The 26,438-nt window shown below is 38.9% G+C and overlaps 2 protein-coding genes across 6 annotated transcripts in view; one reads left to right on the top strand and one right to left on the bottom strand.

The window, feature by feature from the left end:
* PHKB (phosphorylase kinase regulatory subunit beta) overlaps nucleotides 1-20,064 on the bottom strand; it is a 192,499-nt gene extending 172,435 nt beyond the window's left edge. For 2 of the 5 annotated variants that reach the window (XM_082676234.1, XM_082676236.1), the window contains exons 1-2: nucleotides 19,957-20,059; nucleotides 17,639-17,751 (exon numbers count right to left, since the gene is read on the bottom strand). In XM_082676234.1, the coding sequence (XP_082532360.1) occupies nucleotides 17,639-17,693 (55 nt within the window). In that variant the 5' untranslated portion in view covers nucleotides 17,694-17,751; nucleotides 19,957-20,059. Of the gene's footprint in view, nucleotides 1-17,638; nucleotides 17,752-19,956 lie in introns of all 5 variants that reach the window. The other 3 variants (XM_082676232.1, XM_082676233.1, XM_082676235.1) reach the window with 2 other exon arrangements.
* Nucleotides 20,065-20,117: 53 nt separating this feature from the next.
* The window catches only part of ITFG1 (integrin alpha FG-GAP repeat containing 1), a 236,301-nt gene continuing 229,980 nt past the window's right edge, over nucleotides 20,118-26,438 (top strand). Inside the window, exons 1-2 of the mRNA XM_082676237.1 lie at nucleotides 20,118-20,540; nucleotides 22,198-22,270. Coding sequence (XP_082532363.1) covers nucleotides 20,333-20,540; nucleotides 22,198-22,270 — 281 coding nt within the window. The 5' untranslated portion in view covers nucleotides 20,118-20,332. The remainder of the gene's footprint in view (nucleotides 20,541-22,197; nucleotides 22,271-26,438) is intronic.

The following is a 26,438-nucleotide window of genomic DNA, read 5'->3' as shown; positions in this document are numbered from 1 at the left end:
TCCCCTGCATTGGCAGGCAGATTCTTAACCTCTGCGTCATCAGGGAAGTTCCTAATACAGTTCTAAAACTTATACACATGTCTCATGAAACAAGATACTATATACTAAGATTTTTTTTGAAGTGATACACATGAAGGTTTAGGTGAAGAAATTATATCACTAAAGGGTAAATTTTATTGACACACTGACCCTAGTATGCCCTTTCACAGGATAATTTTATTATAAATTTAAATCCGTAGAAAGGACCATAGGATTTTAATTCTCTCCCTCAATTAGTTTCTTTCCAGATTAAAAAAAAAAAGATAACATTCTATCACCCTAAAAAAGGTATCATTAACATTTTGGTACGTTTTGGTACATTTGGTACATTAACATTTTGGTGCATTCTTTTCAGGCATGTTTTACTGTGTATATATTTTTTAATGCGTACACTTTTTAATGTGTATGTTTTTTTAGTGTGTATATATCACATAAACACATAAAATTTACCACATATAGGATCATAACATACATATTGTTTTTCTCATGGACGTAAGTCCTTTTTTTCCTTACCTCATCCTCTTGCCCTCTTCTGTACTCATAACCACACATTTTCCATGTTTATATAATCAAACATATAGGCAAGAATGAGAGAAGAGTCTGCCCTTGCTCGTTTTATAAAAATGGGATCATGACAGACCTGTGCTTGCATTTAGCTCCTCTCATTTAACAACACACAGGGAAATCACTAAAAGTGATGGCTCTTTCTTTTGCTATACTACAACTTATTCCACTAGCCCCCCATCAGTGGGTATATAATTTGCTCCCTATTTTTACCATCACAAACAATACTGCAAAACACAGATATACACAGATATAACCAGGAGTGTGCTAGAATCAGTTAGAACTGGCTGGAGAGAGTCAACTGTGAAATTGTCAGGAATTTTGGGACTGGTTGTGAAACACAGCCATAACTGCAAATTAAATTACAACTAATTATTAAAAACAATGGTAATAAATAATCAAGCCTCATCACTTCCTATTTTACTACATTCTACTATTATATATACTTTTGAGTTTATTTATACCTATATATCTGTACATTGGAAATACTATGTAATAGCATGTTACAATACATATCTTCCCAACTCTGCATTCAGTAATGTCACGAAAAGAAGTAGTATTGAATTATTACTATTATTTTTTTTTGCAGTACGCGGGCCTCTCACTGTTGTGGCCTCTCCCGTTGTGGAGCACAGGCTTCGGACGCGCAGGCTCAGCAGCCATGGCTCACGGGCCCAGCCACTCCGCGATATGTGGGATCTTCCCGGACAGGGGCACAAACCCCTGTCCCCTGCGTCGGCAGGCGGACTCTCAACCACTGCGCCACCAAGGAAGTCCCCAGAGGGGCCACATTCTTGAGTACTTAACATCTGAATGTGTAGATCTTTACCTTACTTCCCCTAAACATAAAGAGATTTCAAATAACTTGGCTTTAGACTAGCATACTGGCCATAGCAATTTTACGAACATAAATGCCACATAAGAAGGTTTTTGATAGGGGCTTGGTCCAGAAAGATCCCACATGCCGCGGAGCAACTAACCCTGTGTGCCACAACTCCTGAGCCTGCGCTCTAGAGCCCACGAGCCACAACTACTGAGCCCACATGCCACAACTACTGAAGCCTGTGCAGTCTGGGGCCCACAACAAGAGAAGCCATCGCAATGAGAAGCCCACGCACCACAATGAAGAGTGGCCCCTGCTCACCGCAACTAGAGAAAGTCCACGCGCAGCAAAAAAGACCCAAAGCAGCCACAAATAAATATATAAATTTATTTAAAAATAATAAATAAAATGGTTTTTGATAACCCCAAGGTTATACATATAGTTACTGCAATTTTCTTCTAAGTTTTTTATAATGTTAAAAAAATAAAGTTTCCCACTTAGCTATTTTATCCATTGGGAATTTGTTTTCTAAACCGTTTTTAAAGTAAGTAGTAAATTCCGTTCATTTTAAAAAGATTTTTTTTTTTTAGGTTACAAAATATTCAATAGAAAGATCCATTTGTCCTAAATTATAAAGAGACCATCTCAAACTATGGGATTCAAATAGACAATTTCCTCTTGAAATAATACAACTTAATTTTCAAAACCTATATAAAAACTCTAATATCTAATAATGTAGCATTTGATCTACTTATATGCAAGATTTCAAACCCATCATGGACATATGATATTTACAAACAGCTTAAACAATAATCAGCTTCATGTGCAGCTACATTAATGTCTCTAAAATTCGCAATTGCCTGGAGCAACATATATTGATTTTTTTTTTTTTTAAGTACTGTACGTAGCACTCAATGATGCATATTGACACAAAGTTAAAACATAAAGTATGCTGCACCCTTTCATTTTTCTATAGGTCTTGGGTTCTAGCAGAGAAATACACAAAAAATGTGAAAGTAGAATCTTAGCCCAAGGAAAGAATCAACCAGTATCTTCTGTCTGCGTTTTATTCATGATTCTCTAACTTTGGGAATGGAGCACGGTGAGATTCACCAGTTCTAAAGACTGCAACTTTAGAATCTTCTGCCTGAGCTAATGGTAAACAGCTAATTTTATAGACATAGGACATTAAGAACTGTGATTTTTCAGTCAGGAAAATCTCTGAAAGCGTTAGTCTCTTAAGCCTAAGTTTTTGAAAACTGTTAAGTGCAGAGGCTAATAAACTAATAAGAAAGCATGTACGAAGAAGCAGTTGAATAACCAAAATCCCTGAGCTAACATATTCTCCAACAAAATGATCAGGAACTAAGAAGAATCTGAAGCCCTTGCATTGTAGAGGGTCAAAAAGCCCCACAGTTTCATGAGGTTTGGATAGTCCTTATACTTGCATATAGAGAAGGTGAGGAGGGCAGGAAGGGTACAGACCAGGAAGGCATGGAAAAGCAAAGAGATAGCCTTGTATATGAACATACAAAATATATGCAAACCACATCTGCGGTTTATCAGTTAATTATTAAAACATTAATTTCTGAGGTGTTAAGATATCAAGGTTTCCCAGAGTATAATAATTATATGTTTATCATCTATATTATGATACAACGTATTTTCAAGCAACTTTGAAATTTAAATTAAATCATTAACTTGGGATGATAAGTTCTTCATCTTAAAATTCCCTTTTACTCCTCCACTGATAAAAACTAGAAGGATACTACTACAGAAGGGACAAATTATTCTAATACATTCTCACCTTTGTATCCCTAATGCTTGTACTAGGAGGTTCACAATCCAAATGTTTATTTAATTGAACTGTGTGACCCACATGATTAGGGGGAGGCCTTCTTCAATTCCACAGGCAGAGTTAATTGTTCCATATTCTGCATTCTTACAGCACTCTGTAAATTGCCTTAAGTACTGTTCTTGCTTATGACAATACATTTTATTTTCACTAGTTGATTAATGTGCTATACTACACTGGAAGCCGATCTACAACAGGGACCATATCTAGTACGTAGTAAATAGCAGTGAAAGTTTGGTAAGAAAAGGGAAAACATGGAGAGAAGCTGACAAAAACAGTTTTCCTAAAAAGTTTGTTTTCAGGAAACTTCTGATGACCAGTTTACAATATTCTCACAGGCTATGCTATCTCCTGCTGCTCCCATCCAACTTGATTTAATCATCTAGTTCCACCTCTTCAGACTTTCATGATTAGACAAGTTGAAAAATTTACCTTACTAACTTTAGAATGGATACCCAATAACTTTTATAGTTAAAAGGTTCAAATACACTATACATGACTCAGCACTTTGAGCATCTTCAAGATCACCAACATCTCCTTCCAAAACAAAAAAACTAAACTTAAACCATGATTTTCTTTACTGTATAAATTCTTAAAATGAGAAAGGGAAATTTTGCATGCATACTACTTTGCATTGTACCAGATACTTTAAATACATAGTCCCATTTCATCTTCCTGACAAAGGAAGGAGGTTGGCATTAAATTGAAGCACAAAGAAGTTATAAATGGCAGTCTAAATTTGACCACGGGGTTCTCTAAAGACAAACTATATGTGTGCTCTTTGTCCTATACCATGAAACCTCATAAAAATGCTTGGCTAAGAAGAGTTAAGAGCCCTTAATCCCTGTTTTCATTTTCTGCTTCAAACAGATTGCTCCAAAATTATATGTACATGTATATATACATATATGTATACTTTTCCTTACTTAACTCCAATTTATGATCACAGTTCATCTGAACCCTCAACTTCTTAAGTCTATGTTTCTCCATGGCAAGTTGGGTAAGAAACGTATTTTAAATGTAAAATATGAAGTGGCAAATATAAAATAGCACAACTTCTTAAAAATGAAGTAGAACTTGCCTCTTCAACTAATCCAAATAAGATGTGAAAAGGCCATTCAACTGTTCCCATTTTATTTTTAATAAAAAGGTATTAAGTTCTTCCAGTGACCTTTAAGGAAGGAGCATGGCCAATAAAATCTATTTAAGGATATTAAATCTGGTTTATGTTTCATGAGTTGACCTTATAAATACCAATCACTCAATTAGCTATTTCATTTTCCTTTCTTATTTATAGTCTAGTAGAGTCCCTTCTCATAATATAGCATGAATGTATGTTTCTGTGAGGTCAGAGCTGTATTCTAATAATTCTAGTGTTTCTAAAAAGTTTCTGGAACTCCCTTTATGAAAAAAAATGCATTCAGAAATGACACAGTTATTTAAATTTCTCAACAGTAGTTGTTATATTCACTGTTATAACCCCAGTACCAATAGTGCCAGGAAAACAGTGAGCACTCAATAAATATTTATCCAACAAATGGAATTAATATCCTCTGATATCTAAAATTTGCCAACAATTACTTGGAATCAGCTGCAATGAATAAGGTGATTCATCAGAGCAGATAAAGTTAGGTAAGACTCACTGATCAATACCCTAAGCTGTGACCTTGTAGTAATTCAACTTGTTCTATTCTTCTATTTTAATCTGTTCTGTTCTCTTCTTCTATTGCTCATAAAGGAGGATCTGAATGAAATCATAAAAGGATACGATTTAAAAATGATTTGATCACTAGAATAAATGTATATAGCTTACAAGTGAGTTACTTTATAAAGGATAATACTAATCTGAACACATAAGATTTCTGAAGAGAAACCCAGAGTCATTATTTCATACTTATATTACAAGTAAAAATTTTCAATTCCAAACTTGTAAGACTTAAATGATAGCATCTTAGTTAAATATTAATTGAATTACATGGAGGGGAAAAAGAACTTCACTATACACCATTCCCAATCTTTACAAGAAATACTTAATTTTATTATGTCTTGTTATTACAGTGATTAAAAGCATGTGACATGAGGCATTTTGCTGTGTCATATGTTATTCAACACAAGTCCTACAGAAATAATACTTTCAAGCTATTCAGCATTTAGAAAGATGGAAACAAACCATTTTCCTTTATCATTTGCACTTTGATAAATCCTGGTCTGTATTTCTTGTCTTGGCAGAGTTCAGTAATGCATTTAATATGAATGTTAATACTACTAATTATAAATTGCCCTGATAACACTTTATAGGGTAAGCTTGAACAGAGGAAGTCTTGAATGTTAATCGATAAAAATCACAATTAACTATGAATTAGCAAAGTAAGCTAACACTAAGAATAAAAATATTCTCAACCAGAAAAAAAGTAGAAATACTTCTGACAGTATAGAGTTTGTAGACAATGAATGCTAGCTAATTTTCTTCTCATCAAAATGCACTGAACTCTACATCACTGGCTAAGTAAAACAGGGCAGAGACGGTTTTGCCATTTTCTACACTATACCATCAGACTTTGGTGATTTGCTCCAAAGCTGTCCTGCCTTCTGTAAACTGCCTTCTGTGAAGACCTACATACAATAAAATCATAACTAACAAAACTTTCTTGTATGGAATCCAATCACATTTTTTAGAAGCCATCTTTTACTCTAGTGAATAATGTTAATCCCAAGGTTCAATCAAGTAAAGAGGTCTCCCTGCTCTCCATCATCCCTCCTCCTCATCCCCCAGAGTGTAAGGAAGCTCCTGGATAGACACTGTCATAATACCTAGGAGGTTGTGGAAAGAACATGGGTGGAGAAAACAGATAGACCTTGGCTGCAATCACAGCTATGTCCTTCACAACACTGTGGATTTGGGCTCTCTCTGAGCTAGGACTTCTAACCTGTAAAGCTGGGGAAAATTTAACCTCACAGGATTGTAGTGAGACTTAAATGAAATATTTTAAGTATAGCACTGGCACACTGTATATTAACTACTTATTGTCTTCCTTTCTCCACCCTTAAATTTTTGAATCTCCTCTTGCACTTAGCCTAGGACTGGTTAGAAACTTAGAAATCAAGGAATTTTGTTTAACTGTTAATCAGAATCCTCCTGATCAATGCAAGGATGGATAAGCCCCACATAGTGATTTTAAATCTGTAATTTTAAAAATCAGTAATTAAGAAACAGCAGAAACATAACTGAATGTAATTTGAGCTGTAAATGTGATATTAAAGTACCCTGGGGTTGGTATACATAGTTTAGTGTCTATGTGCAGAAGCCATAGGAAACCAAGATTACCACTTTCTCTAAACAAGCCAGATAAACGAGCATTACTTAGGGTGGAAGAGGGAGAAAAGGTCAACTAAAATATGACCCTTAACTACACAGGAGTGATGCTAACAGGTCTTCAATACAACTTTATAACCAAAATGAGTAATTATTTCTGAAGCATGACTATTCAGAACTAACCTTAATGTCACTAACAACCTCCAAGTCTAATTATGGCCAACTGTCAAACATTCCCAAAAAACATGCAATCTCTGTGGGGAGACAAAGCAAACTCAAGACCCGTAGGAGCAGAATCAACTCTGTCACTAAGAAGCATAGGTTGCATATTAGGTTAGCATACCCATGTTATAATGAAGATATTAAAACACAAATTAACCTACATTCTAATACATACATTTAATTATAGAATTGGAACACTATAATAGGCATTCTTTCAGTACTAAATGTATACAAGCAGAACACTATTCAAACCATCTAGTATGGCTTAAATTGTTTCTTGTCTACTCTAAGTGTAGCTTAACTCTGCCATATTTTCTTTTTTAAAAATCTTTATTGGAGTATAATTGCTTTACAATGACGTGTTAATTTCTGCTGTATAACAAAGTGAATCAGCTATACATATACATATATCCCTATATCTCCTCACTCTTGCGTCTCCTACCACCCTCCCTATCCCACCCTTCTAGGTGGACACAAAGCACCAAGCTGATCACCCTGTGCTGTGGGCTGCTTCCCACTAGCTATCTATTTTACATTTGATAGTGTATATATGCCCATGCCACTTTCTGACTTCATCCCAGCTTACCCTTCCCCCTCACCTAGTAAACAAATGTATTCTCTACACCTGTCTTTATTCCTGTACTGCCCCTAGGTTCTTCAGAACCTTTTTTTAGATTCCATATATACGTGTTAGCATATGGTATTTGTTTTTCCCTTTCTGACTTACTTCACTCTGTATGACAGATTCTAGGTGCATCCACCTCACTATAAATAACTAAATTTCGTTTCTTTTTATGGCTGAGTAGAATTCCATTGTATATATGTGCCACATCTTCTTCATCCATTCATCTGTCAAAGGACACTTAGGTTGCTTCCATGTCCTGGTTATTGTAAATAGTGCAGCAGTGAACATTGTGGTACCTGTCTCTTTTTGAATTATGTTTTTCTCAGGGTATATGCCCAGTAGCGGGATTGCTGGGTGGTACAGTAGTTCTATTTTCAGTTTTTTAAGGAACCTCCATACTGTTCTCCATAGTGGCTGTATCAATTTACATTCCCACCAACAGTGCAAGAGGGTTCCCTTCTCTCCACACCCTCTCCAGCATTTATTGTTTGTAGATTTTTTGATGATGGCCATTACGACCGGTGTGAGGTGATACCTCATTGTAGTTTTGATTTCCATTTCTCTAATGATTAGTGATGTTGAGCATCCTTTCATGTGTTTGTTGGCAATCTGTATATATTCCTCAGAGAAATGTCTATTTAGGATTTCTGCCCTTATTTGGATTAGGTTGTTTCTATTTTTGATACTGAGCAGCATAAGCTGCTTGTATATTTTGGAGATTAATCCTTTGTCAGTTGCTTCGTTTGCAAATATTTTCTCCCATTCTGCGGGTTGGCTTTTTGTCTTATGATTTCCTTTGCTGTGCAAAAGCTTTTAAGTTTCATTCGGTCCCATTTGTTTAATTTTGGTTTTATTTCCATTTCTCTAGGAGGTGGGTCAAAATGGATCTTACTGTGATTTATGTCACAGAGTGTTCTGCCTATGTTTTCCTCTAAGAGTTTGATAGTGTCTGGCCTTACATTTAGGTCTTCAATCCATTTTGAGTTTATTTTTGTGTATGGTGTTAGGGAGTGTTCTAATTTCATTCTTTTATATGTAGCTGTCCAGTTTTCCCAACACCACTTATTGAAGAGGCTGTCTTTACTCCATTGTGTATTCTTGCCTGCTTTATCAAAGATAAGGCGACCATAGGTGCACGGGTTTATCTCTGGGCTTACTTTCTGTTCCACTGATCTATATTCCTGATTTTGTGCCAGTACCATACTATCTTGATTACTGTACCTTTGTAGTATAGTCTGAAGTCAGGGAGCCTGACTCCTCCAGCTCCGTTTTTCATTCTCAAGATTTGTTTGGCTATTCGGGGTCTTTTGTGTTTCCATACAAATAGTGAAATTTTTTGTTCTAGTTCAGTGAAATATGCCATTGGTAGTTTGATAGGGATTGCACTGAATCTGTAGATTGCTTTGGGTAGTAGAGTCATTTTCACAATGTTGATTCTTCGAATCCAAGAACATGGTATATCTCTTCATCTGTCTGTATCATCTTTAATTTCTTTCATAAGTGTCTTACAGTTTTCTGCATACAGGTCTTTTGTCTCCTTAGGTAGGTTTATTCCTAGGTATTTCATTCTTCTGGTTGCAGTGGTAAATGGGAGTGTTTCCTTAATTTCTCTTTTAGATTTTTTTTATCATTACGGTATAGGAATGCAGGAAATTGCTGGGCATGAATTTTGTATCCTGCTGCGTTACCAAATTCATTGATTAGCTCTAGTAGTTTTTTGGTAGAGTCTATAGGATTCTCTATGTATATTATCATGTCACCTGCAAACAGTGACAGGTTTACTTCTTCTTTTCTGATTTGGATTCCTTTTATTTCTTTTTCTCCCCTGACTGCTGTGGCTAAAACTTCCAAAACTATGTTGAATAATAGTGGTGAGGGTAGGAAACCCTGTCTGGTTCCTGATCTTAGTGGAAATTGTTTCAGTTTTTCACCACTGAGAACGATGTTGGCTGTGGTTTGTCATATATGGCCTATATTATGTTGACATAAGTTCCCTCTATGCCTACTTTCTGGAGGGATTTTATCATAAATAGGTGTTGAATTTTGTCAAAAGCTTTTTCTGCATCTATTGAAATGATCATATGGTTTTTCTCCTTCAATTAGTTAAAGGTTTATCACATTGATTGACTTGTGTATATTGAAAAATCCCTCCGTTCCTAGGATAAACCCCACTTGATCATGGTGTATGATCCTTTTAATGTGCTGTTAGATTCTGTTTGCTAGTATTTTGTTAAGGATTTCTGCATCTATGTTTATCAGTGACACTGGCCTGTAGTTTTCTTTCTTTGTGACATCTTTGTCTCGTTTTGGTATCAGGGTGATGGTGGCCTTGTAGAATGAGTTTGGCAGTGTTCCTCTGCTATATTTTGGAAGAGTTTGAGAAGGACAGGTGTTAGCTCTAGTCCAAATGTTTGATAGAATTCACCTGTGAAGCCATCTGGTCCTGGGCTTTTGTTTGTTGGAAGATTTTTAATCACAGTTTCAATTTCAGTGCTTTTGATTGGTCTGTTCATATTTTCTACTTCTTCCTGGTTCAGTTTAGGAAGAGTGTGCTTTTCTAAGAATCTGTCCATTACTTCCAGGTTGCCTATTTTGTTGGCATACAGTTGCTTGTAATAATCTCTCATGATCCTTTTTGCATTTTGGCAGTGTCAATTGTTACTTCTCCTTTTTCATTGCTAATTCTATTGATTTGAGGCTTCTCTCTTTTTTCTTGATGAGTCTGGCTAATGGTTTATGAATTTTGTTTATCATCTCAAAGAACCAGCTTTTAGTTTTATTGATCTTTGCCATTGTTTCCTTCATTTCTTTTTCCTTTATTTCTGATCTGATGTTTATGACTTCTTTCTTTCTGCTAACTTTGGGGTTTTTTTGTTCTTCTTTCTCTAATTGCTTTAAGTGTAAGGTTAGGTTGTTTATTTGAGATGTTTCTTGTTTTCTGAGGTAGGATTGTATGTCTATAAACTTCCCTCTTAGAACTGCTTTTGCTGCATCCCATATGTCTTGGGTCATAGTGTTTTCCTTGCCATTTGTTTCTAGGTACTTTTTGATTTCCCCTTGGATTTCTTCAGTGATTTCTTGGTTAGTTAGTAGCTATTGTTTGGCCTCCATGTGTTTGTAGTTTTTACAAATTTCTTCCTGTAATTGATATGTAGTCTCAAAGCATTGTGGTTGGAAATGATACCTGATACGATTTCAATTTTTTTTAAATTTCCAAGGCTTGATTTGTGACCCAAGATATGATCTATCCTGAGAATGTTCCATCAGCACTTGAGAAGAAAGTTTATTCTGTTGTTTTTGGATGGAATGTCCTATAAATATCTATTAAGTCCATCTTGCTTAATATATCATTTAAAGCTTATGTTTCCTTATTTATTTTCATTTTGGAATGATATGTCCATCATTGGTGAAAGTGGGGTGTTAAAGTCTCCTACTATGATTGTGTTACTGTCGATTTCCCCTTTTATGCCTCTTAGCAGTTGCCTTATGTATTGAGGTGCTCCTATGTTGGGTGCATAAATATTTACAATTGTTATATCTCCTTCTTGGATTGATCCCTTGACCTTTATATAGTCTCCTTCTTTGTCTCCTGTAATAGCCTTTATTTTAAAGCCTATTTTTTCTAAAATGAGAATTGTTACTCCAGCTTCCTTTTGATTTCCATTTGCATGGAATATCTTTTTCCATCTTCCTACTTTCAGTCTCATGTGTCCCTAGGTCTGAAGTGGGTCTTTTGTAGACAGCATATATACAGGTCTTGTTTTTGTATCCATTCAGCCAGTCTATGTATTTTGGTTGGAGAACGTAATCAATTTACATTTAAGGTAGTTATTGATATGTATATTCCTATTACTATTTTCTTAACTGTTTTGGGTTTGTTATTGAAGTTCTTTTCCTTTTCTTGTGTTTCCTGCCTAGAGAAGTTCCTTTAGCATTTGTGGTAAGGCTGGTTTGGTGGTGCTGAATTCTCTTAGCTTTTGCTTGTCTGTAAAGGTTTTAATTTCTCCAACAAATCTGAATGAGATCCTTGCTGGGTAGAGTAATCTTGGTTGTAGCTTTTTCTCCTCCATCACTTTAAATATGTCCTGCCACTCCCTTCTGGCTTGCAGAGTTTCTGCTGAAAGATCACCCATTAACCTTATGGGGATTCCCTTGTGTGTTATTTGTTGTTTTTTCCTTGCTGCTTTTAATATGTTTTCTTTTTATTTACTTTTTGATAGTTTGATTAGTATGTGTCTTGGCATGTTTCTCCTTTAATTTATCCTGTATGGGACTCTCTGTGCTTCCTGGACTTGATTAACTATTTCCTTTACCATATTCGGGAGGTTTTTACTATAATCTCTTTAAATATTTTCTCAGTCCCTTTATTTTTCTTTTCTTCTTCTGGAACCCCTATAATTTGAATGTTGGTGCATTGAATGTTATCCCAGAGGTCTCTGAGACTGTCCTCAGTTTTTTTCATTCTTTTTTCTTTATTCTGCTCTGCAGTAGTTATTTCCACTATTTTATCTTCCAGGTCACTTATCCGTTCTTCTGCCTCAGTTATTCTGCTATTCATCCCTTCTAGAGTAGTTTTAGTTTCATTTATTGTGTTGTTCATCATTGCTTGTTTCCTCTTTAGTTCTTCTAGGTCCTTGTTAGATGTTTCTTGCATTTTCTCTATTCTTTTTCCAAGATTTTGGATCATCTTTACTATCATTATTCTGAATTCTTTTTCAGGTAACTGCCTATTTCCTCTTCATTTGTTTGGTCTGGTGGGTTTTTACCTTCATTTGCTGTGTGTTTTTCTGTCTTTCCATTTTGCTTCTCTTACTGTGTTTGGTGTCTCCTTTTTGCAGGCTGCAGGTTCATAGTTCCCGTTTGTTTTGGATGTGCGTCCCCAGTGGCTAAGGTTGTTTCAGTGGGTTGTGTAGGTTTCCTGGTGGAGGGTACTAGTGCCTGTGTTCTGGTGGATGAGGCTGGATATTGTCTTTCTGGTGGGCAGGTGCACATCTGGTGGTGTGTTTTGGGGTGTCTGTGGCCTTATTATGATTTTAGGCAGCCTCTGTGCTAATGGGTGGGGCTGTGTTCCTATCTTGCTATTTGTTTGGCATAGGGTGCCCAGCACTGTAGCTTGTTGGTCATTGAGTGAAGCTGGGTCTTGGTGTTGAGATGGAGATCTCTGGGAGATTTTCACTGTTTGATATTATGTGGCACTCGGAGGTCTCTTGTGGACCAGTGTCCTGAAGTTGGCTCTCCCACCTCAGTGGCACAGCCCTGACACCTGGCTGGGGCACCAACAGCCTGTCCTAGAAACAGCTCCGAATTTAAGGAGAAAAAATAGAAAGAAAGAAAGAGGATAAAAGAAAGTAAGATAAAATAAAATAAAGTTATTAAAATAAAAAGAAAGTTGTTAAGAAAATTTTTTTATGTTAAAAAAAAAAAAAAACCAGACAGACAGAATCCTAGGACAAATGGTGAAAGCAAAGCTATAGAAACAAAATCTCACACAGAAGCATAAACATACACACTCACAAAAAGAGGAAAAGGGGATAAAATATTATATATTGCTCTCAACGTCCACCTCCTCAATTTGGTATGATTCATTGTCTATTCAGGTATTCCACAGATGCAGGGTACATCAAGTTGATTGTGGTGATTTAATCCACTGCTCCTGAGGCTGCTGGGAGAGATGTCCCTTTCTCTTCTTTGTTCTCACAGCTCACAGGGGCTCAGCTTTGGATTTGGCCCCGCCTCTGCGTGTAGGTTGCCTGAGGGCGTCTGTTCTTTGCTCAGACAGGACGGGGTTAAAGGAGCAGCTGATTCGGGGGCTCTGGCTCACTCAGGCCGGGGGGGAGGGAGGGGTACGGATGCAGGGCGAGCCTGCAGCAGCAGAGGCCGGCATGCTGTTGCACCAGCCTGAGGCGCGCCGTGCATTCTCCCGGGGAAGTTGTCCCTGGATCATGGGACCCTGGCAGTGGCGGGCTGCACAGGCTCCCGGGAGAGGCGGTGTAGATAGTGACCTGTGCTTGCACACAGGCTTCTTAGTGGCTGCAGCAGCAGCCTTAGCGTCTCATGCCCGTGCCTGGGGTCCGCGCTGATAGACGTGGCTCCCGCCCGTCTCTGGAGCTCATTTAAGCAGTGCTCTTAATCCCCTCTCCTAGCGCACCAGGAAACAAAGAGGGAAGAAACAGTCTCTTGTCTCTTCGGCAGCTCCAGACTTTTCCCGGACTCCCTCCCAGCTAGCCGTGGCGCACTAACCCCTTCAGGCTGTGTTCACGCCGCCAACCCCAGTTCTCTCCCTGCATTCGACAGAAGTCTGAGCCTCAGCTCCCAGCCCCCGCCCACCCCGGAGGGTGAACAGAGAAGCCTCTCAGCCTGGTGAGTGCTGGTCAGCACTGATCATCTGTGCGGGAATCTCTCCGCTTTGCCCTCTGCACCCCTGTTGCTGCACTTTCCTCCGTAGCTCTGAAGCTTCCCCGTCCGCCACTAACAGTCTCCGCCCGCGCTGGGGCTTCTAGTGTGTGGAAACCTTTCCTCCTTCACAGCTCCCTCCCACTGGTGCAGGTCCCGTCCCTATTCTTTTGTCCCTTTTTTTTTCTTTTTTCTTTTGCCCTACCCAGGTACGTGGGGAGTTTCTTGCCTTTTGGGAGGTCTGAGGTCTTCTGCCAGAATTCAGTGGGTGTTCTATAGGAGCAGTTCCACGTGTAGATGTATTTCTGATGTATTTGTGGGGAGGAAGGTGATCTCCGTGTCTTACTCTTCCGCCATCTTCTCAAATCCCCTCATGACTAGTTTTCTTAATCAAATGGCTACCATGAGGGTAGATACCAAAATGAGGTAAAGAGATAAGCAACTATGTCTGCTTTTGTAAAATCCTACTCTTAAATACATACCAGCAATATTGTAAAAGACAAACATTTTTTCGCAAAGATAAAGAATAAAATTTATTGGGCAGCTACTAAATATCAAGTGTTTTGCATATAACATCTTGTTTAATCCTCAGAATAATATCTTCAGGTAGGTTTTATTACTCCTACTTTTACAGAGAAGGAAACCAAGTCTCAAAGATGTAAAGTTACTTGCTCAAGATCACACAAGTATTAAACAACAGAGCGAGGATGAGATTCAGGTATAGTTGAACATAAAATGTGTACGTTTTCCTTAGGCTCTTTTTTTTTTTTTTTTTTTTTGCGGTACGCGGGCCTCTCACTGTTGTGGCCTCTCCCGTTGCGGAGCGCAGGCTCCAGACGCGCAGGCTCAGTGGCCATGGCTCACGGGCCCAGCCGCTCCGCGGCATGTGGGATCTTCCCAGACCAGGGCACGAACCCGTGTCCCCTGCATCGGCAGGCGGACTCTCAACCACTGCGCCACCAGGGAAGCCCGCTCCTTAGGCTCTTAAAGGGGGCCACAACACATAACAGTCCAGAAGCCTCAGGCCTATGGTCTCTTTAAGCCAAATGAACTTTATTAATTGGTTGACTACTAAATTAGGCTGAAACAAGGCTGCTACATAAGTGCCTAAAAAGAAGAGAGTGTCAGACATACAAAATAAAAAGTTGAGTTTTGCTCAGAATATACAATAAAACTTTACCAGCTATTGATATGCCTATCAAATCAAATAAATCAAATCAAATTAATCAAAAAACCTAAAAAGAAATAAATAAAGAAAAAAACTCAAGTCACATGCTGATAAACTCACTGAGATACTGATAAACTTATAGAGCCAAGATAGAGATAAGCCAATGATTCATTTTAAGGAATAATTTTTAAAATTATCTTATCATCTAAGAATAAAAGTAAAAATGCCATGGTATTTTTTACCTCATCACAAAATGCCATAGCAATTACTACAAATAATTGAACTTGTAATGCCAATGTCATTGCTCTAGCTGATCAACTCTGCTAATCTAAAATATAACTGCAGTAGTCAAATGAGAAATGGAAGCCATCTAAGTTACTGGATGCTACACTCCTTCCCTAATAATTAGTTAATTCATTTTGGTTGTGGAATTTGCCTATAAATTCATTGGCCGATAGGTTTTACCCCAAGGCTCTGTAAAGAAAAGCCTGGACATCCAGATCTCTTTTTGGATTTAAGCAGTTAAAACAAAAGAAAGTATATTCAACCACAGCACATACTGACACATTAGCATTCAGAGCACAGCTCAGGCATGCACTCACGGAAACGCAGGACACACTAAATTCAATAAAGAGTAGAAATAAAGAAAAACATAGCAGAAATAAATCCAAGAGGAATAAAGAGGGTTAAAATGCATAAAACAATCTGGGTATATTAGAAATTAATTTTCCAAAATCAAGATACTGGCTTTCACTTTTGGTAATGTTAAATAGTTTCTAGCCAAAGGTACCAAAGAAAAGCTCAGCTATAAACCCAGGACATTCTTTAAAGATTGTTAAATGAAATCACACCATTATACACTCTCCCACAATGATAACGTCCAAGGAACTACAATAGCAGAAAACAAATCATTTCCAACATAAATGAAGCATTTCTACATTAGTAAATAAACTATAAATGCAAACCACTCTATTTAACAGATAATAGTTTTATTTCTTTATAGTTATCACTAAGTTTTGGTTAGATGAACCCCAAGTGTCTATACTGAAAGTAATTTATGAGGAATCCATCTTTTAAATGGCTTATAACGATTAAGTTTGGTATTTTCCTATTTAGTTTCTTGATGCATTCTATTTTGATTTAATAATATGGTACTGGAAAAACTTCTTGTATATGGTTTTAAACACTCTATGTAATGTTAAGCACAGTTCTTAGGTTTTGAAATTTTCGGGACTATTGATGCATAAAAAAGCATACCTTTAGCATTCTATTTCCCAGTAACTGCTGAAGGACTTTGTCAGTGCTGAAAACCCATCAAGCCCTTATTAAGAAAGCCAAGATGAAAACGAGAGCCTGATGCTTAAAAGAAAGCACAGTTCAAAGATACATGTCCTCTTGTTCTCTTAGTTCAAAGATTAAATCAAAAATCAATTGGCAATGTTACATATAATATACTATTTTGTCATTTGGCAGATGACAACTAAAGACATGGATCATTATTGTTTCTTAAAGTATAAGCTTTGTTTTCTCCTGTTTGTGACTCTTCCGTAAGCTATTTCCTATTTCTTTTCTTCAAGATTTTTCCCCTCCATCTTGCCAAAACAGGGCTTGAAATACAAATGGAAATAAACGGAAGGGGAACCACCTCTGAAAGGCTATGGTGAAACCAAAAAGAAAGAATTTTTCACTGTCACTGTTTTGATTGAGTCATCTCACAGTAATGAGTCCTGAGGCTTGAATATTCTGCTTAAGGCACACTAAAGACAAAGCAGCCTCTTGCCAAGAGGCTTTTCCCAGTGTTCACACACAAAACAGGTTTTAAATGGCCCAAGGTGGGTCACAACCCACAGAAAAAAGCTGTAAAGACTTCAGTCTTCATTTCAGCTCTATGGCCACTTAACAAAGCCCTTCTCTTCCAGATATATTCAAAGGCCTGTGTTCCTAATGGGAATCCATATATGGTCTTTCCTGGATGCATGGACTTCTTCCAAATTGTTTTCAAGACCCAGGGCACTCATCTGGAGAGCAATTCCACAGCTTTCATCCAGCTTGCAAAGGGTCTCACCAACCTGACAGTCACTGCACCAACACCTCCTCCAGCCCTTACACCAGGAAGCCATGGGATGAAAGGCAAAGCACATGGCCTTGAAACATAATAGTCTCAGAACCTGGGGCAACTTGCTTCATCTCTGTGGGCTTCCCTTTCCTGTCTATGAAAATACATATAAAAATACCTACTTCACAAGGAGTTGATGAAGAGAAAATAATTGGGACGCTGACCAAATTTTTCTACTTTATAAGAGTTACTCTGTTATGCAAAAAGACAAAAATTATTGAAGAAGCGTTTTAACTACCCAGGTGATAATTAAGGCTCCCAGATACTGAGGAATTGCCCCTGGTCAAACAGAGCTAGTGTCAAGACAGGGGCTCCACTCTGCATTTCTCATGCTTCTCACACCACAGACTACATTCACCATACAGTGCAAACTTAGGCCCAACAATAACAGAAATGGTGCTCAGGCTTGGGCCCACCAAAGAGGAAATAAAACCAAAATAATATCATATGGTGACATCAACCTTCAGAAACAAAGTTATTTAAAATTACCAAGTGACCCTTTTGGGGTCTACACACTTACCAGACCTTAAGAAAGCTGGTGGAGAAGAGACGACTGCATCAGGTGAGCTGGCCATTTCAAATTGTTGACTCTAATCATAAGCATCGCAGGCTAAACTATAGCAATTTTCAAAACTGTTTAGTGAAGGTTAGAAGCAATCAGCGTTAGATTAATTGAAAGCAGTGTGAGCAGTTATTAACATGATGCGGTGTGCAACAAAGGCAATAATTGAGGTTCATTATAATTTTATTTTCTCTTTTATGACTTGAAAATTTGATTTTCTTTGCTTTGATAAGTTACATTTGCTTATATGGATGAGGCAGGAAATATATAATGGCCACTTATTAAACATTACATAAGAGTAGCATCCAGTAGCTCTATTGAGCAGTGAAGTGATTATGCTACTATGTAACAATGCTCAGAACCTTGCAGTGGCATCTATATCATAGTCAGGTTAGTCCAAGTTTCAAACAAAACTCACTTTATATACTCCTCTAAAAGTAACAAACAGAATCAGGGTGATTGCTTTTAATGACACAGGAAGTCAATGATTCACTAAAGAAAGTTTATAGTCTACACGTCACAGCTATCAGAAGAATCTGAAACCTCAACTAATTTGGAGGGATGACTTCAAATGGTATCTCTTTTATTGCTATGATGTAAACATATAGGAACATCCCACATTTATACAATACACTCAACTACCTTGTACATGAAACTGGATTTAAGTGACTGCATTCAACAATAGTTACATAAAATTTGATTTTTTTTTCTCAGTAAAGAAAGAGAAGGTAGGTTTTCAAAGCTTACTGTTATGACATGCAGTTCAGAGGAAATTAAGACTGGAGAAGAAAATAAACCCTATACATTTATTAGAGGAAAAGAGAAATGCTGTAAAAGTATATGTTGAGGGTAGAGCTCAGTTTCCTGTAAGAAAACTCCAGTTATTCTCTTTGACAGGAAATTATCAACTCAATAACCCTTTTTATAGCCCAGATAGACTCACTGTTAGTGGTCAACTCAATACTTCAGTATGACACAAAAAGTTTGAGGAAAAGTGTGAAACAGAAATAGACGTGACTATTCTAAGTAACTGTACTAACACTAAAATGTACTAAGGACTAGTTTTTGAAAAATTCTCTCATATGGTAGTTTTGCTATAACCCTAAGTAAATAAGTGCACAACTATTTTTAAGGTTTTGAAAACAGAATGGAATAAGCAACAAAGATTGGGTGGATTTCTCCTGTATGATTTATGAAATTACTTTCTTCAAAAAAAAAAAAAAAGGACTGCTAAGAACTCTGTTGTCTGCACAACAACTAAGAACTTCATGAATGGGAAAAGCCAAAATATAATGGGGTAGTATTAGCTGAGGGGAAAAAAACAAAACCCTTAATACCAATGCAAATGTATAATTAGTTTTCCTAGGACTATGTCTTTCAATGTTATCAGATTATCGACTTTGACATTATCATCTCCCAACACTAATTTATATAGTAACAACAAGCCTTCAAAAGGGAAGATTCTTAGATGAAGACTTGTCATTCCACCATCTTTCCTGTTTACAGGAACACTTTTTAGCTCGAGATTACATCCAGCCAGCCAGGAATAAGAGAAGTTTCAATCCTGGCTGTCAGATGAGTTATCAGCCACAAGTGCTAACTTCAAAATGTGACTCTGCAATTTGAACAAGTCAGCTCAGGACACTGTAACTACTATAACTGCCTGCGCAGCGTCTTCTGACCTAGGTGGCCTCGGGTTTGGGAGCCACAACTGGGAACTAGGCGTCCTGGGGCCACTTGCCCAGGGAAGGGGCCCACTTCCTTCTGAGTCCTAACTATGCTCACCGTGACCCCCTTCGTGGCCTGAGGCCCGGTCTCCCTCAATTTCTGCCACATAGATAACTGGCTAGATCTCGGAACTTGTAATGTGAAAAGGAGATACGAAATAAGGCAACAAGCAGCCGCCAGTTTTCTAGGACCAGACCCTAGTCATATGTAAAAATGAGGGGAGGAATACAGACAGGGAGGGGACTCCCGGGAATGTGGCCACCGCCTGATTTCTAAGAAGACTCCAGGAGAAGTCGGCACCACCACCTACTTTTCGAGAGGGAACACACACGAAATATAGTTGGGGAAGCAAAACGGAGCAAAGGTGGGACCACCACCTAATGGGGAAAGACATCAAGAGGAAGTCAGGGACCACCGTCTGCTTTCTAAGGGGAAACACGCGGGCACAGGTTCATTCCAGGACCCCCATCTGCCTCCTGCCCAAAGCTCTTGAGGGGAAGTACCCTCTACGGTGCGGGGGAAAGGGGTGGCGCCCCAGCCAGCCAAACCTGAGCGCTTGTTCCGGGCTCTTCGCTCCAAGAGCTTCCAGCTCACTTCGGCCACGAGCCCCGCCATCGCGCTCCGGCCGCCGTCTTGGCCACCGCCCCCGGGGCCGCCTGTCAGCTCCTCCCGGCCGGCCCCGCCCCCCCGCGCGACACTGTCGGGAGGCGCACCGGCCGGAAGTGAGCGCGAGGGCGAGCTTCAACCTAGCTTCGCGGCCTCCCGAGCGTCAGTGGGGCAGCCCTACGGGAGAGTGAGACGGGGCCTGGCCGCGGTCGTACGGGCGTCTGGGCTACGCTCTTTCTCTCTCGGCCGGCGGCACGGTGCTTTCCGGCTGCCGTCAAGCGCAGCAGTGGGCCGGCGGGCGGGGGCCGAGGGGCTGCCATGGCGGCGGCAGGCCGGCTGCTGGGTTCCTGGGTGTTGCTGGCGCCGCTGCTTGGGGGCCTCGCGCTGCTGGGAGTCGGGCCGGTCCCGGCGCGGGCACTGCACAACGTCACGGCCGAGCTCTTTGGGGCCGAGGCCTGGGGCACCCTGGCGGCCTTCGGAGACCTCAACTCTGACAAGCAGACGGACCTCTTCGTGCTGCGGGAAAGTCAGTGCTTGCCCGGCCCTCCCTCTGTTCGCGTGCCCCTCCCAGTGTTCCCCACACCCCTTGCCCGGATTCCCGGTCCTCCTGCATTTCCCGGCCCTTCTCTCCCAGCCCTCTCCCCCTTTATTTCCAGCATCCTTGCAGCTTGCCTTTTTTTCCCATCTTTTCCAAACCCAGGTCCTGGCCTGACCCCTCCACTGTTTGATCCACCCCCGCAAGCACTGGAAACACCCCGGTTTTTTGGGTTTTTTTCCTGAGACGACCGCGGCCGTCACTCACGCACCCCGCCCTTCTCATGGAACCACCTTGCAAAGTCCTTCCTGATTCCCAGTAGTCTTTGTAGCTTGCCTTTACGTTCCCTCCCAAGGTCCCTTCATTCCTGTCTGCTGTATTTCCTCCAGTCTCCCTTCCCCTTTGATGAACTGGAAAACGTGCGACTTGACAATTTCCTCTCGTAGAGGACTTCTCCCTCCCTCTTCAGTTACCTTGTTCACCCTCCCCTCCCTTTGTCAGGGTCCCAGCTTTCTTGGAAACTACTGTTCCTTCCCAAGGGCCTAAACACTCCCCAATTCTCACAAGTATTTCACAGGCACTACTAATAAACCCAGTGTCTCCTTGGAAAAGGGTTCTCAAACTGCAGGTTTTTCTCCCTTCTGGGCTGCCCTAGTCTTTTGTGTGCAAAAGACTTCCTTGCTTTGGCCACCACCCTAGTCTTCCAAATCTCTGTTTTCTTTTCCAGCTTGAGGTTCTTGGGAGTTCTTGGCTTTAACCATCACTAAACAAACTTTTTTTTGTAAATCTTGATGCTGACAATGGGCATTAGAGGGTCTTAGTATTCTCTAGTACCCACAAAGCAGGCACTGTTTAAGGTCAAGGCTGTGAAAGAAGGAAGTGAAGCACTCATAGAGTTTGACTGACAAGATCTTGGCCCAGATCTCTTGGAGTCCTTGTCAGGACTCCAGAGCCTCTTGTGGACCTTGAGAAGGGTGTATACTGCCTAACCTATAGCCACTCAACCCAAACTGGAGACAGAGATTCTCCCCTTTAAAGATGCCCTGTGTTTGACTAAACAATTTCAAAAATCTGATCCAATGAGTGCTCATTGAACTCCAGAAATGCATCAACCTGGGGGATGGTTCTGTAGGAGACACAAGAGGGTAGTCTTGGATGATGCAGCTTTTTCTGCTTAACTATGACATCATGTCCTAGTTACTAGTCAGATACCCACAGTAGGAGTTTCTGTGTCCTTGATGTGATGCATCTGTGCAATGGACTAAACAGCCTTATAAGAGGCTGAGTTGTTAGGTTTGAGGAAGACAAGACTTAACACGTAGTATAGTTATAAAGCATATTCTTTATATGCTTCCTTTAAGTCAATCAGTCTGACTCCTGGCAGAAGCCATTGGCTTCAATTTGCCTTGACCAACTACATTTTTCCTTGTTCATCCTTCTAGTTTCCCTGCTGCTTTGAATATTGAATTTGTGATATACTGTTAGGAATCTCCATTCCATTAGTCTAATAGGACCAACCTTGAGAGGGCAGACGAACTGGAGTAAAATAAGTTTTCTTATTGAAAACAGTGCCCAGAAAGCTTCTTGTAACCACTAATCGTATGTTTCACTGGGAATCATTTTTCTAATGTATACTCGCTTCTTTTAGGAAATGATTTAATCGTCTTTTTGGCAGACCAGAACGCACCCTATTTTAAACCCAAAGTAAAGGTATCCTTGAAGTAAGTACAAATGTATTTGTTTCTGTAAAACAGTCATTAGTGTAATAATAGATATGCAGTAACTAGTTGGATTGTCTTTGAAATCAATTTTACTCTGAAGTGGTGTTGTGGTACAAAATCACTAGTTATGAGGTATGAAGCAAGTAATTTGTTAGGAAAATTAGTGAGCATACCAAAGTTTAAAAATGATTTGCTTTAAAAAATAAATAAATAATTTTGAGTGGAACCGGGTCTGTTCCTACATAAACACCTTTCAGTCCCTTGCAATCTGATATGTTTTCTTGAATGTCTTGGGGATTGTCCCTCATCCTGAGTGGATTGTCCCTCATCCTGAGTGTGCCTGTGAGAGCAGCTCAGGCACAGGCTCATCAGATCAACTTTGTCCTTGGTGGTCTGAGGGAGGAGTTTGCACTGGGGTCAATGAACTCTGTTCTAATTTTTCATTTATTGACTGATAGGTGGTGACTGCTAGGTGACTCAGGTTGATTTTGAGGAAATTCAAATCAAACTGAATTTTTTAAATGTTCAAATAATAGTTATGTTTTTTTTATATGACTGGCATTGCATGAAGCACAGTGACCATCATCGATAGTGAGCCAACACAGTTTTGAAACTATAAGAAGCAAGGATTGATCACTGTCTGGAGGAAGAGATGAGTCAGTGCAGGCTAAAGTGGCAGCTTCTAGAAAGTTATGGGACTTATGCTTGACCTTAAGATAAGTAAAATTTAGGTGACGGCTTTCAAGTTTCAGGACACAGCATTAACAAGAGATGGTAGTAAACACAGCAGGTTGTGAAGAGGAGGTGGAAAGATTTGCCTGACAGAAGTGGAGGGTATACTTTGGAAAGTTATGGACTAGGAAGATGAGATCAGGGCAGACTAGGAACCTTCATAAGTATCAGAAAGAATTGACCTCAATCCCGAGAAAAGTGGGGAATCATTACCGGTTCTTGTTTAAAGGAGAGGTGGTGAAAACGGTATTTTAAATTGATTTGATTTACTCGTTAACCATGTGCAGGATGAATTGGTATGTAGAAAGATCAGAGATTACTTGGAAACTGTGCAAAAAGTTTAAGAAGTCCCCATATTGGGTAACGAGTGCTCAGATGCTACAATATTTAACTTAAACTCAGACATATGTAAAAAAAAATTGGCCTTGAGTTAGAACATTGAGGCGTTGAGGGGAAAGTTACAGATGGATAAACAGATTATCCCTTTTGAGAAATGTTCCTTGATACTGGATGTCAGCATGCTTGGAGTGGGGAGGGAACAGAAGTTGATAAATATTACATCCAAGAAATGAACTGCCTAGAAGTGGTTTTTCATGGAAGATTAAAAGTTAAGGAATTTGTGGGCTATTAAAGACTTGGATTCCACTGAGTTTTTTAAAAATCCCAGTTAATTTTTCTTTTGATTAATGTAATGTTGTTTTATATACTTATAAAAGTTAGAAACTCTTGTATTTATTTAGTATAGTTTTGAAAAATTAACTGTCCTTCACTGTTTTCTTCCCCCTCTCCCCTGTTTCTCTCTCAAATGCAACCACTTTTAAAACTTTGAGCTGTTTCTTCTGATGTTTATTTCCATATTCTAAAATAAGTTTTTATACTGTAATTTCTTGAGTTACCATCTTCATCTCTTGGATTTTTTGTTAGCATAGACAAAGATTTAGCATCTTTAAATTGGCTCCATCTCCATATAGTTATATCATATTTTAGCTTGGTCAGTAATCATTGTATAAATTCTGGCCATGTAGATTATGTGTACTTCAGAGCCAAGCAGTATACAGTATTTCATTTCTCTATGGTTTTTCCCTCCAAGAGTAAATGATTGTTTTTTAAAAAATAAATTGCACTGTTTTCTGTGTACCTATCCTTAATTTCTTTGCAGATGTTCCATCATACCTGCCATATACCTGTTGTGCTTTTTCTTTCTCCCATTGAGTCCTCTGCACTCCTCCCCAATCTGAATTCATTCTCTAGGACTTCTGCAGAGTTACTGTTTGGAGACTTTCCCTTTGTCATTCTTTGTTTGATCCCTGTCTCTTGGATCCTGTGCCATTTTGTTCTTTGCTTCTTCATTTACTTCACTGGAGTGTATCCTTCAAGAAATTCCTGAGAAAGGGTGTCCCTCCATTTCCAAAACCTTTTTCTACTCACTCTTTGATTGGCCTGTAGTCTTCTAGCTTCATCGGCTGCAGGTTTTAAATCCATTGCTATTCTTTTTCCTAATCCTTCAAATATGACTTATTTTTAATTTTTGAAGCTATTAGGGTCTCTTCTTTATCCCTGTTCTCTGAAATTTCATAATATGTCTTGGTGTAGACTATTTTTCATTCATTATTCTAGCCTCCCTTCAAGCTAGAGGCTTCTATACTTGGGACCTTTTTGAAATGTTCTTATGTTATTTCTCTGATTATTTTTTTTGTTTTCTCTTTCAGGAATTCCTACTAGTTGGTTATTGGACTGCCTAACTCCATCCTTTATTTCTTTATTTCATTTGTGTTTTTGTCATTTTGTGTTTTTTTCCCCGTGGGAAGTTTTCTTAATTTTATCTTCGGCCTTCTATTGAATAGTTTTATGTTAGCTGTCATGTTTTCTTTTTATCTCCAAGAAGTTTTCTTTGTTCTCTTATTATTCTTTTCTCTTAGCATGCTGTTCTTTTTTTTTTTTTAATGGATGTATTTTCTTATGTCTTCAAGTGTGGTTTTGAAGTTTTCTTTTGTTTCCTCTGTTATCTCTGTTTTTTTCAGATTCCTTATTAGTATTTGTTTTGGCTCTCTTTAATACTCATAGTTTTCTTTAAAAGGCAGGTAACTCTTTATTATACTATATCAAGAATAAGGTACTAAAGAGCTAATTGGAAACTCTGCATAATGGGATTTACCTCCTGTCTCCTGCCCTGTGGATATGTTCCTGGCTGACTGGCATCCTAGGAATTTGGCAGAGTTGAGGGCAAGGGCCAAACTGTTCCTTTGTATACTTTCCATTAACTCCCTGTTTTTAGTGTAAGGCCAATATCTTACCCTCTCCTGTAACTTACATGTCTAATGCCTGAAAACTACTTGGTTGTTGGCATGCTGAGCAAGAAGGAGAAGGGACCATCACAGAAAAGGTGTTTTCAGCCTTACACCTTACTTTTGTCTTCTGCTGTTTCAGATGACTCCAAATTCTGAGCCTTTCAGAGGTTTTTCAGGGCAAAAAGCCTCTTGAGCCTTTTCTCCAAGCACTTCAGCTTATACAGTTGACCATTGAACGACGTGGGTCTGAACTGCATAGGTCCACTTACATACAGATTTTTTTTCACTAAATACATACTGCAGTACTACACTATCCCCAGTTGGTTGAATCTGTGAATGTAGAACCAAGGATGTGGAGGACCAAGTATAAAGTTATACCAGCTATGGATTTTCAACTGCAAGTGGTCAGTGCCTCTAACCCCACGTGTTCTTCAAGGGTCAACTGTAGTTTCCTTGCCCTGCTAAGGCAGATCCTTTCATGATCTCTTTGTCTTTGAGGGTTATGCTTTTTTTAAAAAAAAAATTCCGTATCATTTAGTAGGTTCTAAATGAAGAAGATTCTTCTTCATTCTTCGAGGTTCTTTAGAACCTAGAAGTAGGTTCTAAAGAAGAAGAGATAAATTCGTGTGTCAGTCTGTTATTTTGTAAAGTTCTAATTCCTATTTTTACAACCATAAAGAAGGGCAATTTTAGGAATAAAACCTGATCAGGTTAAGTTCCCATCTAGTCCTTTGTAATATATTACTGACTATTTCAAGGTACCTTTTGACCCCAAATCATTAATTTATTTGAACAAGTATTACTGCCAGGTATGTGCAGCATATGTATGACTGCACATGCGTACATACACAGGTACACATACAGAGGTATACACTTAGATGCAGCTTGCTACATAGTAGCACGTGCAGTTGCTATATCATCATTTTTAAAGACCAGCTATTTTTCATGGAAAGGTTAAAGCATTGTTGGAATTCTTTGAGGAAACTGACATTACAAAAAATATTTTATCATAGTGAGGATCAATTATAGAGGCCAACCCAACTGAATTTGAATTCCAGCTATTCCATTTAACTAGCTGTTTAACAATGAAAGCTACTTCAACCTCAGTTTCCTGGTCTGTTCAGTGAGAATTACGATACCTATTTCAG

This window comes from Grampus griseus, assembly GCF_964374135.1.
Source record: "Grampus griseus genome assembly, chromosome: 19".
Taxonomy (NCBI): Eukaryota; Metazoa; Chordata; class Mammalia; order Artiodactyla; family Delphinidae; genus Grampus; species Grampus griseus.
This window is presented reverse-complemented; position numbering and strand designations above follow the sequence as displayed.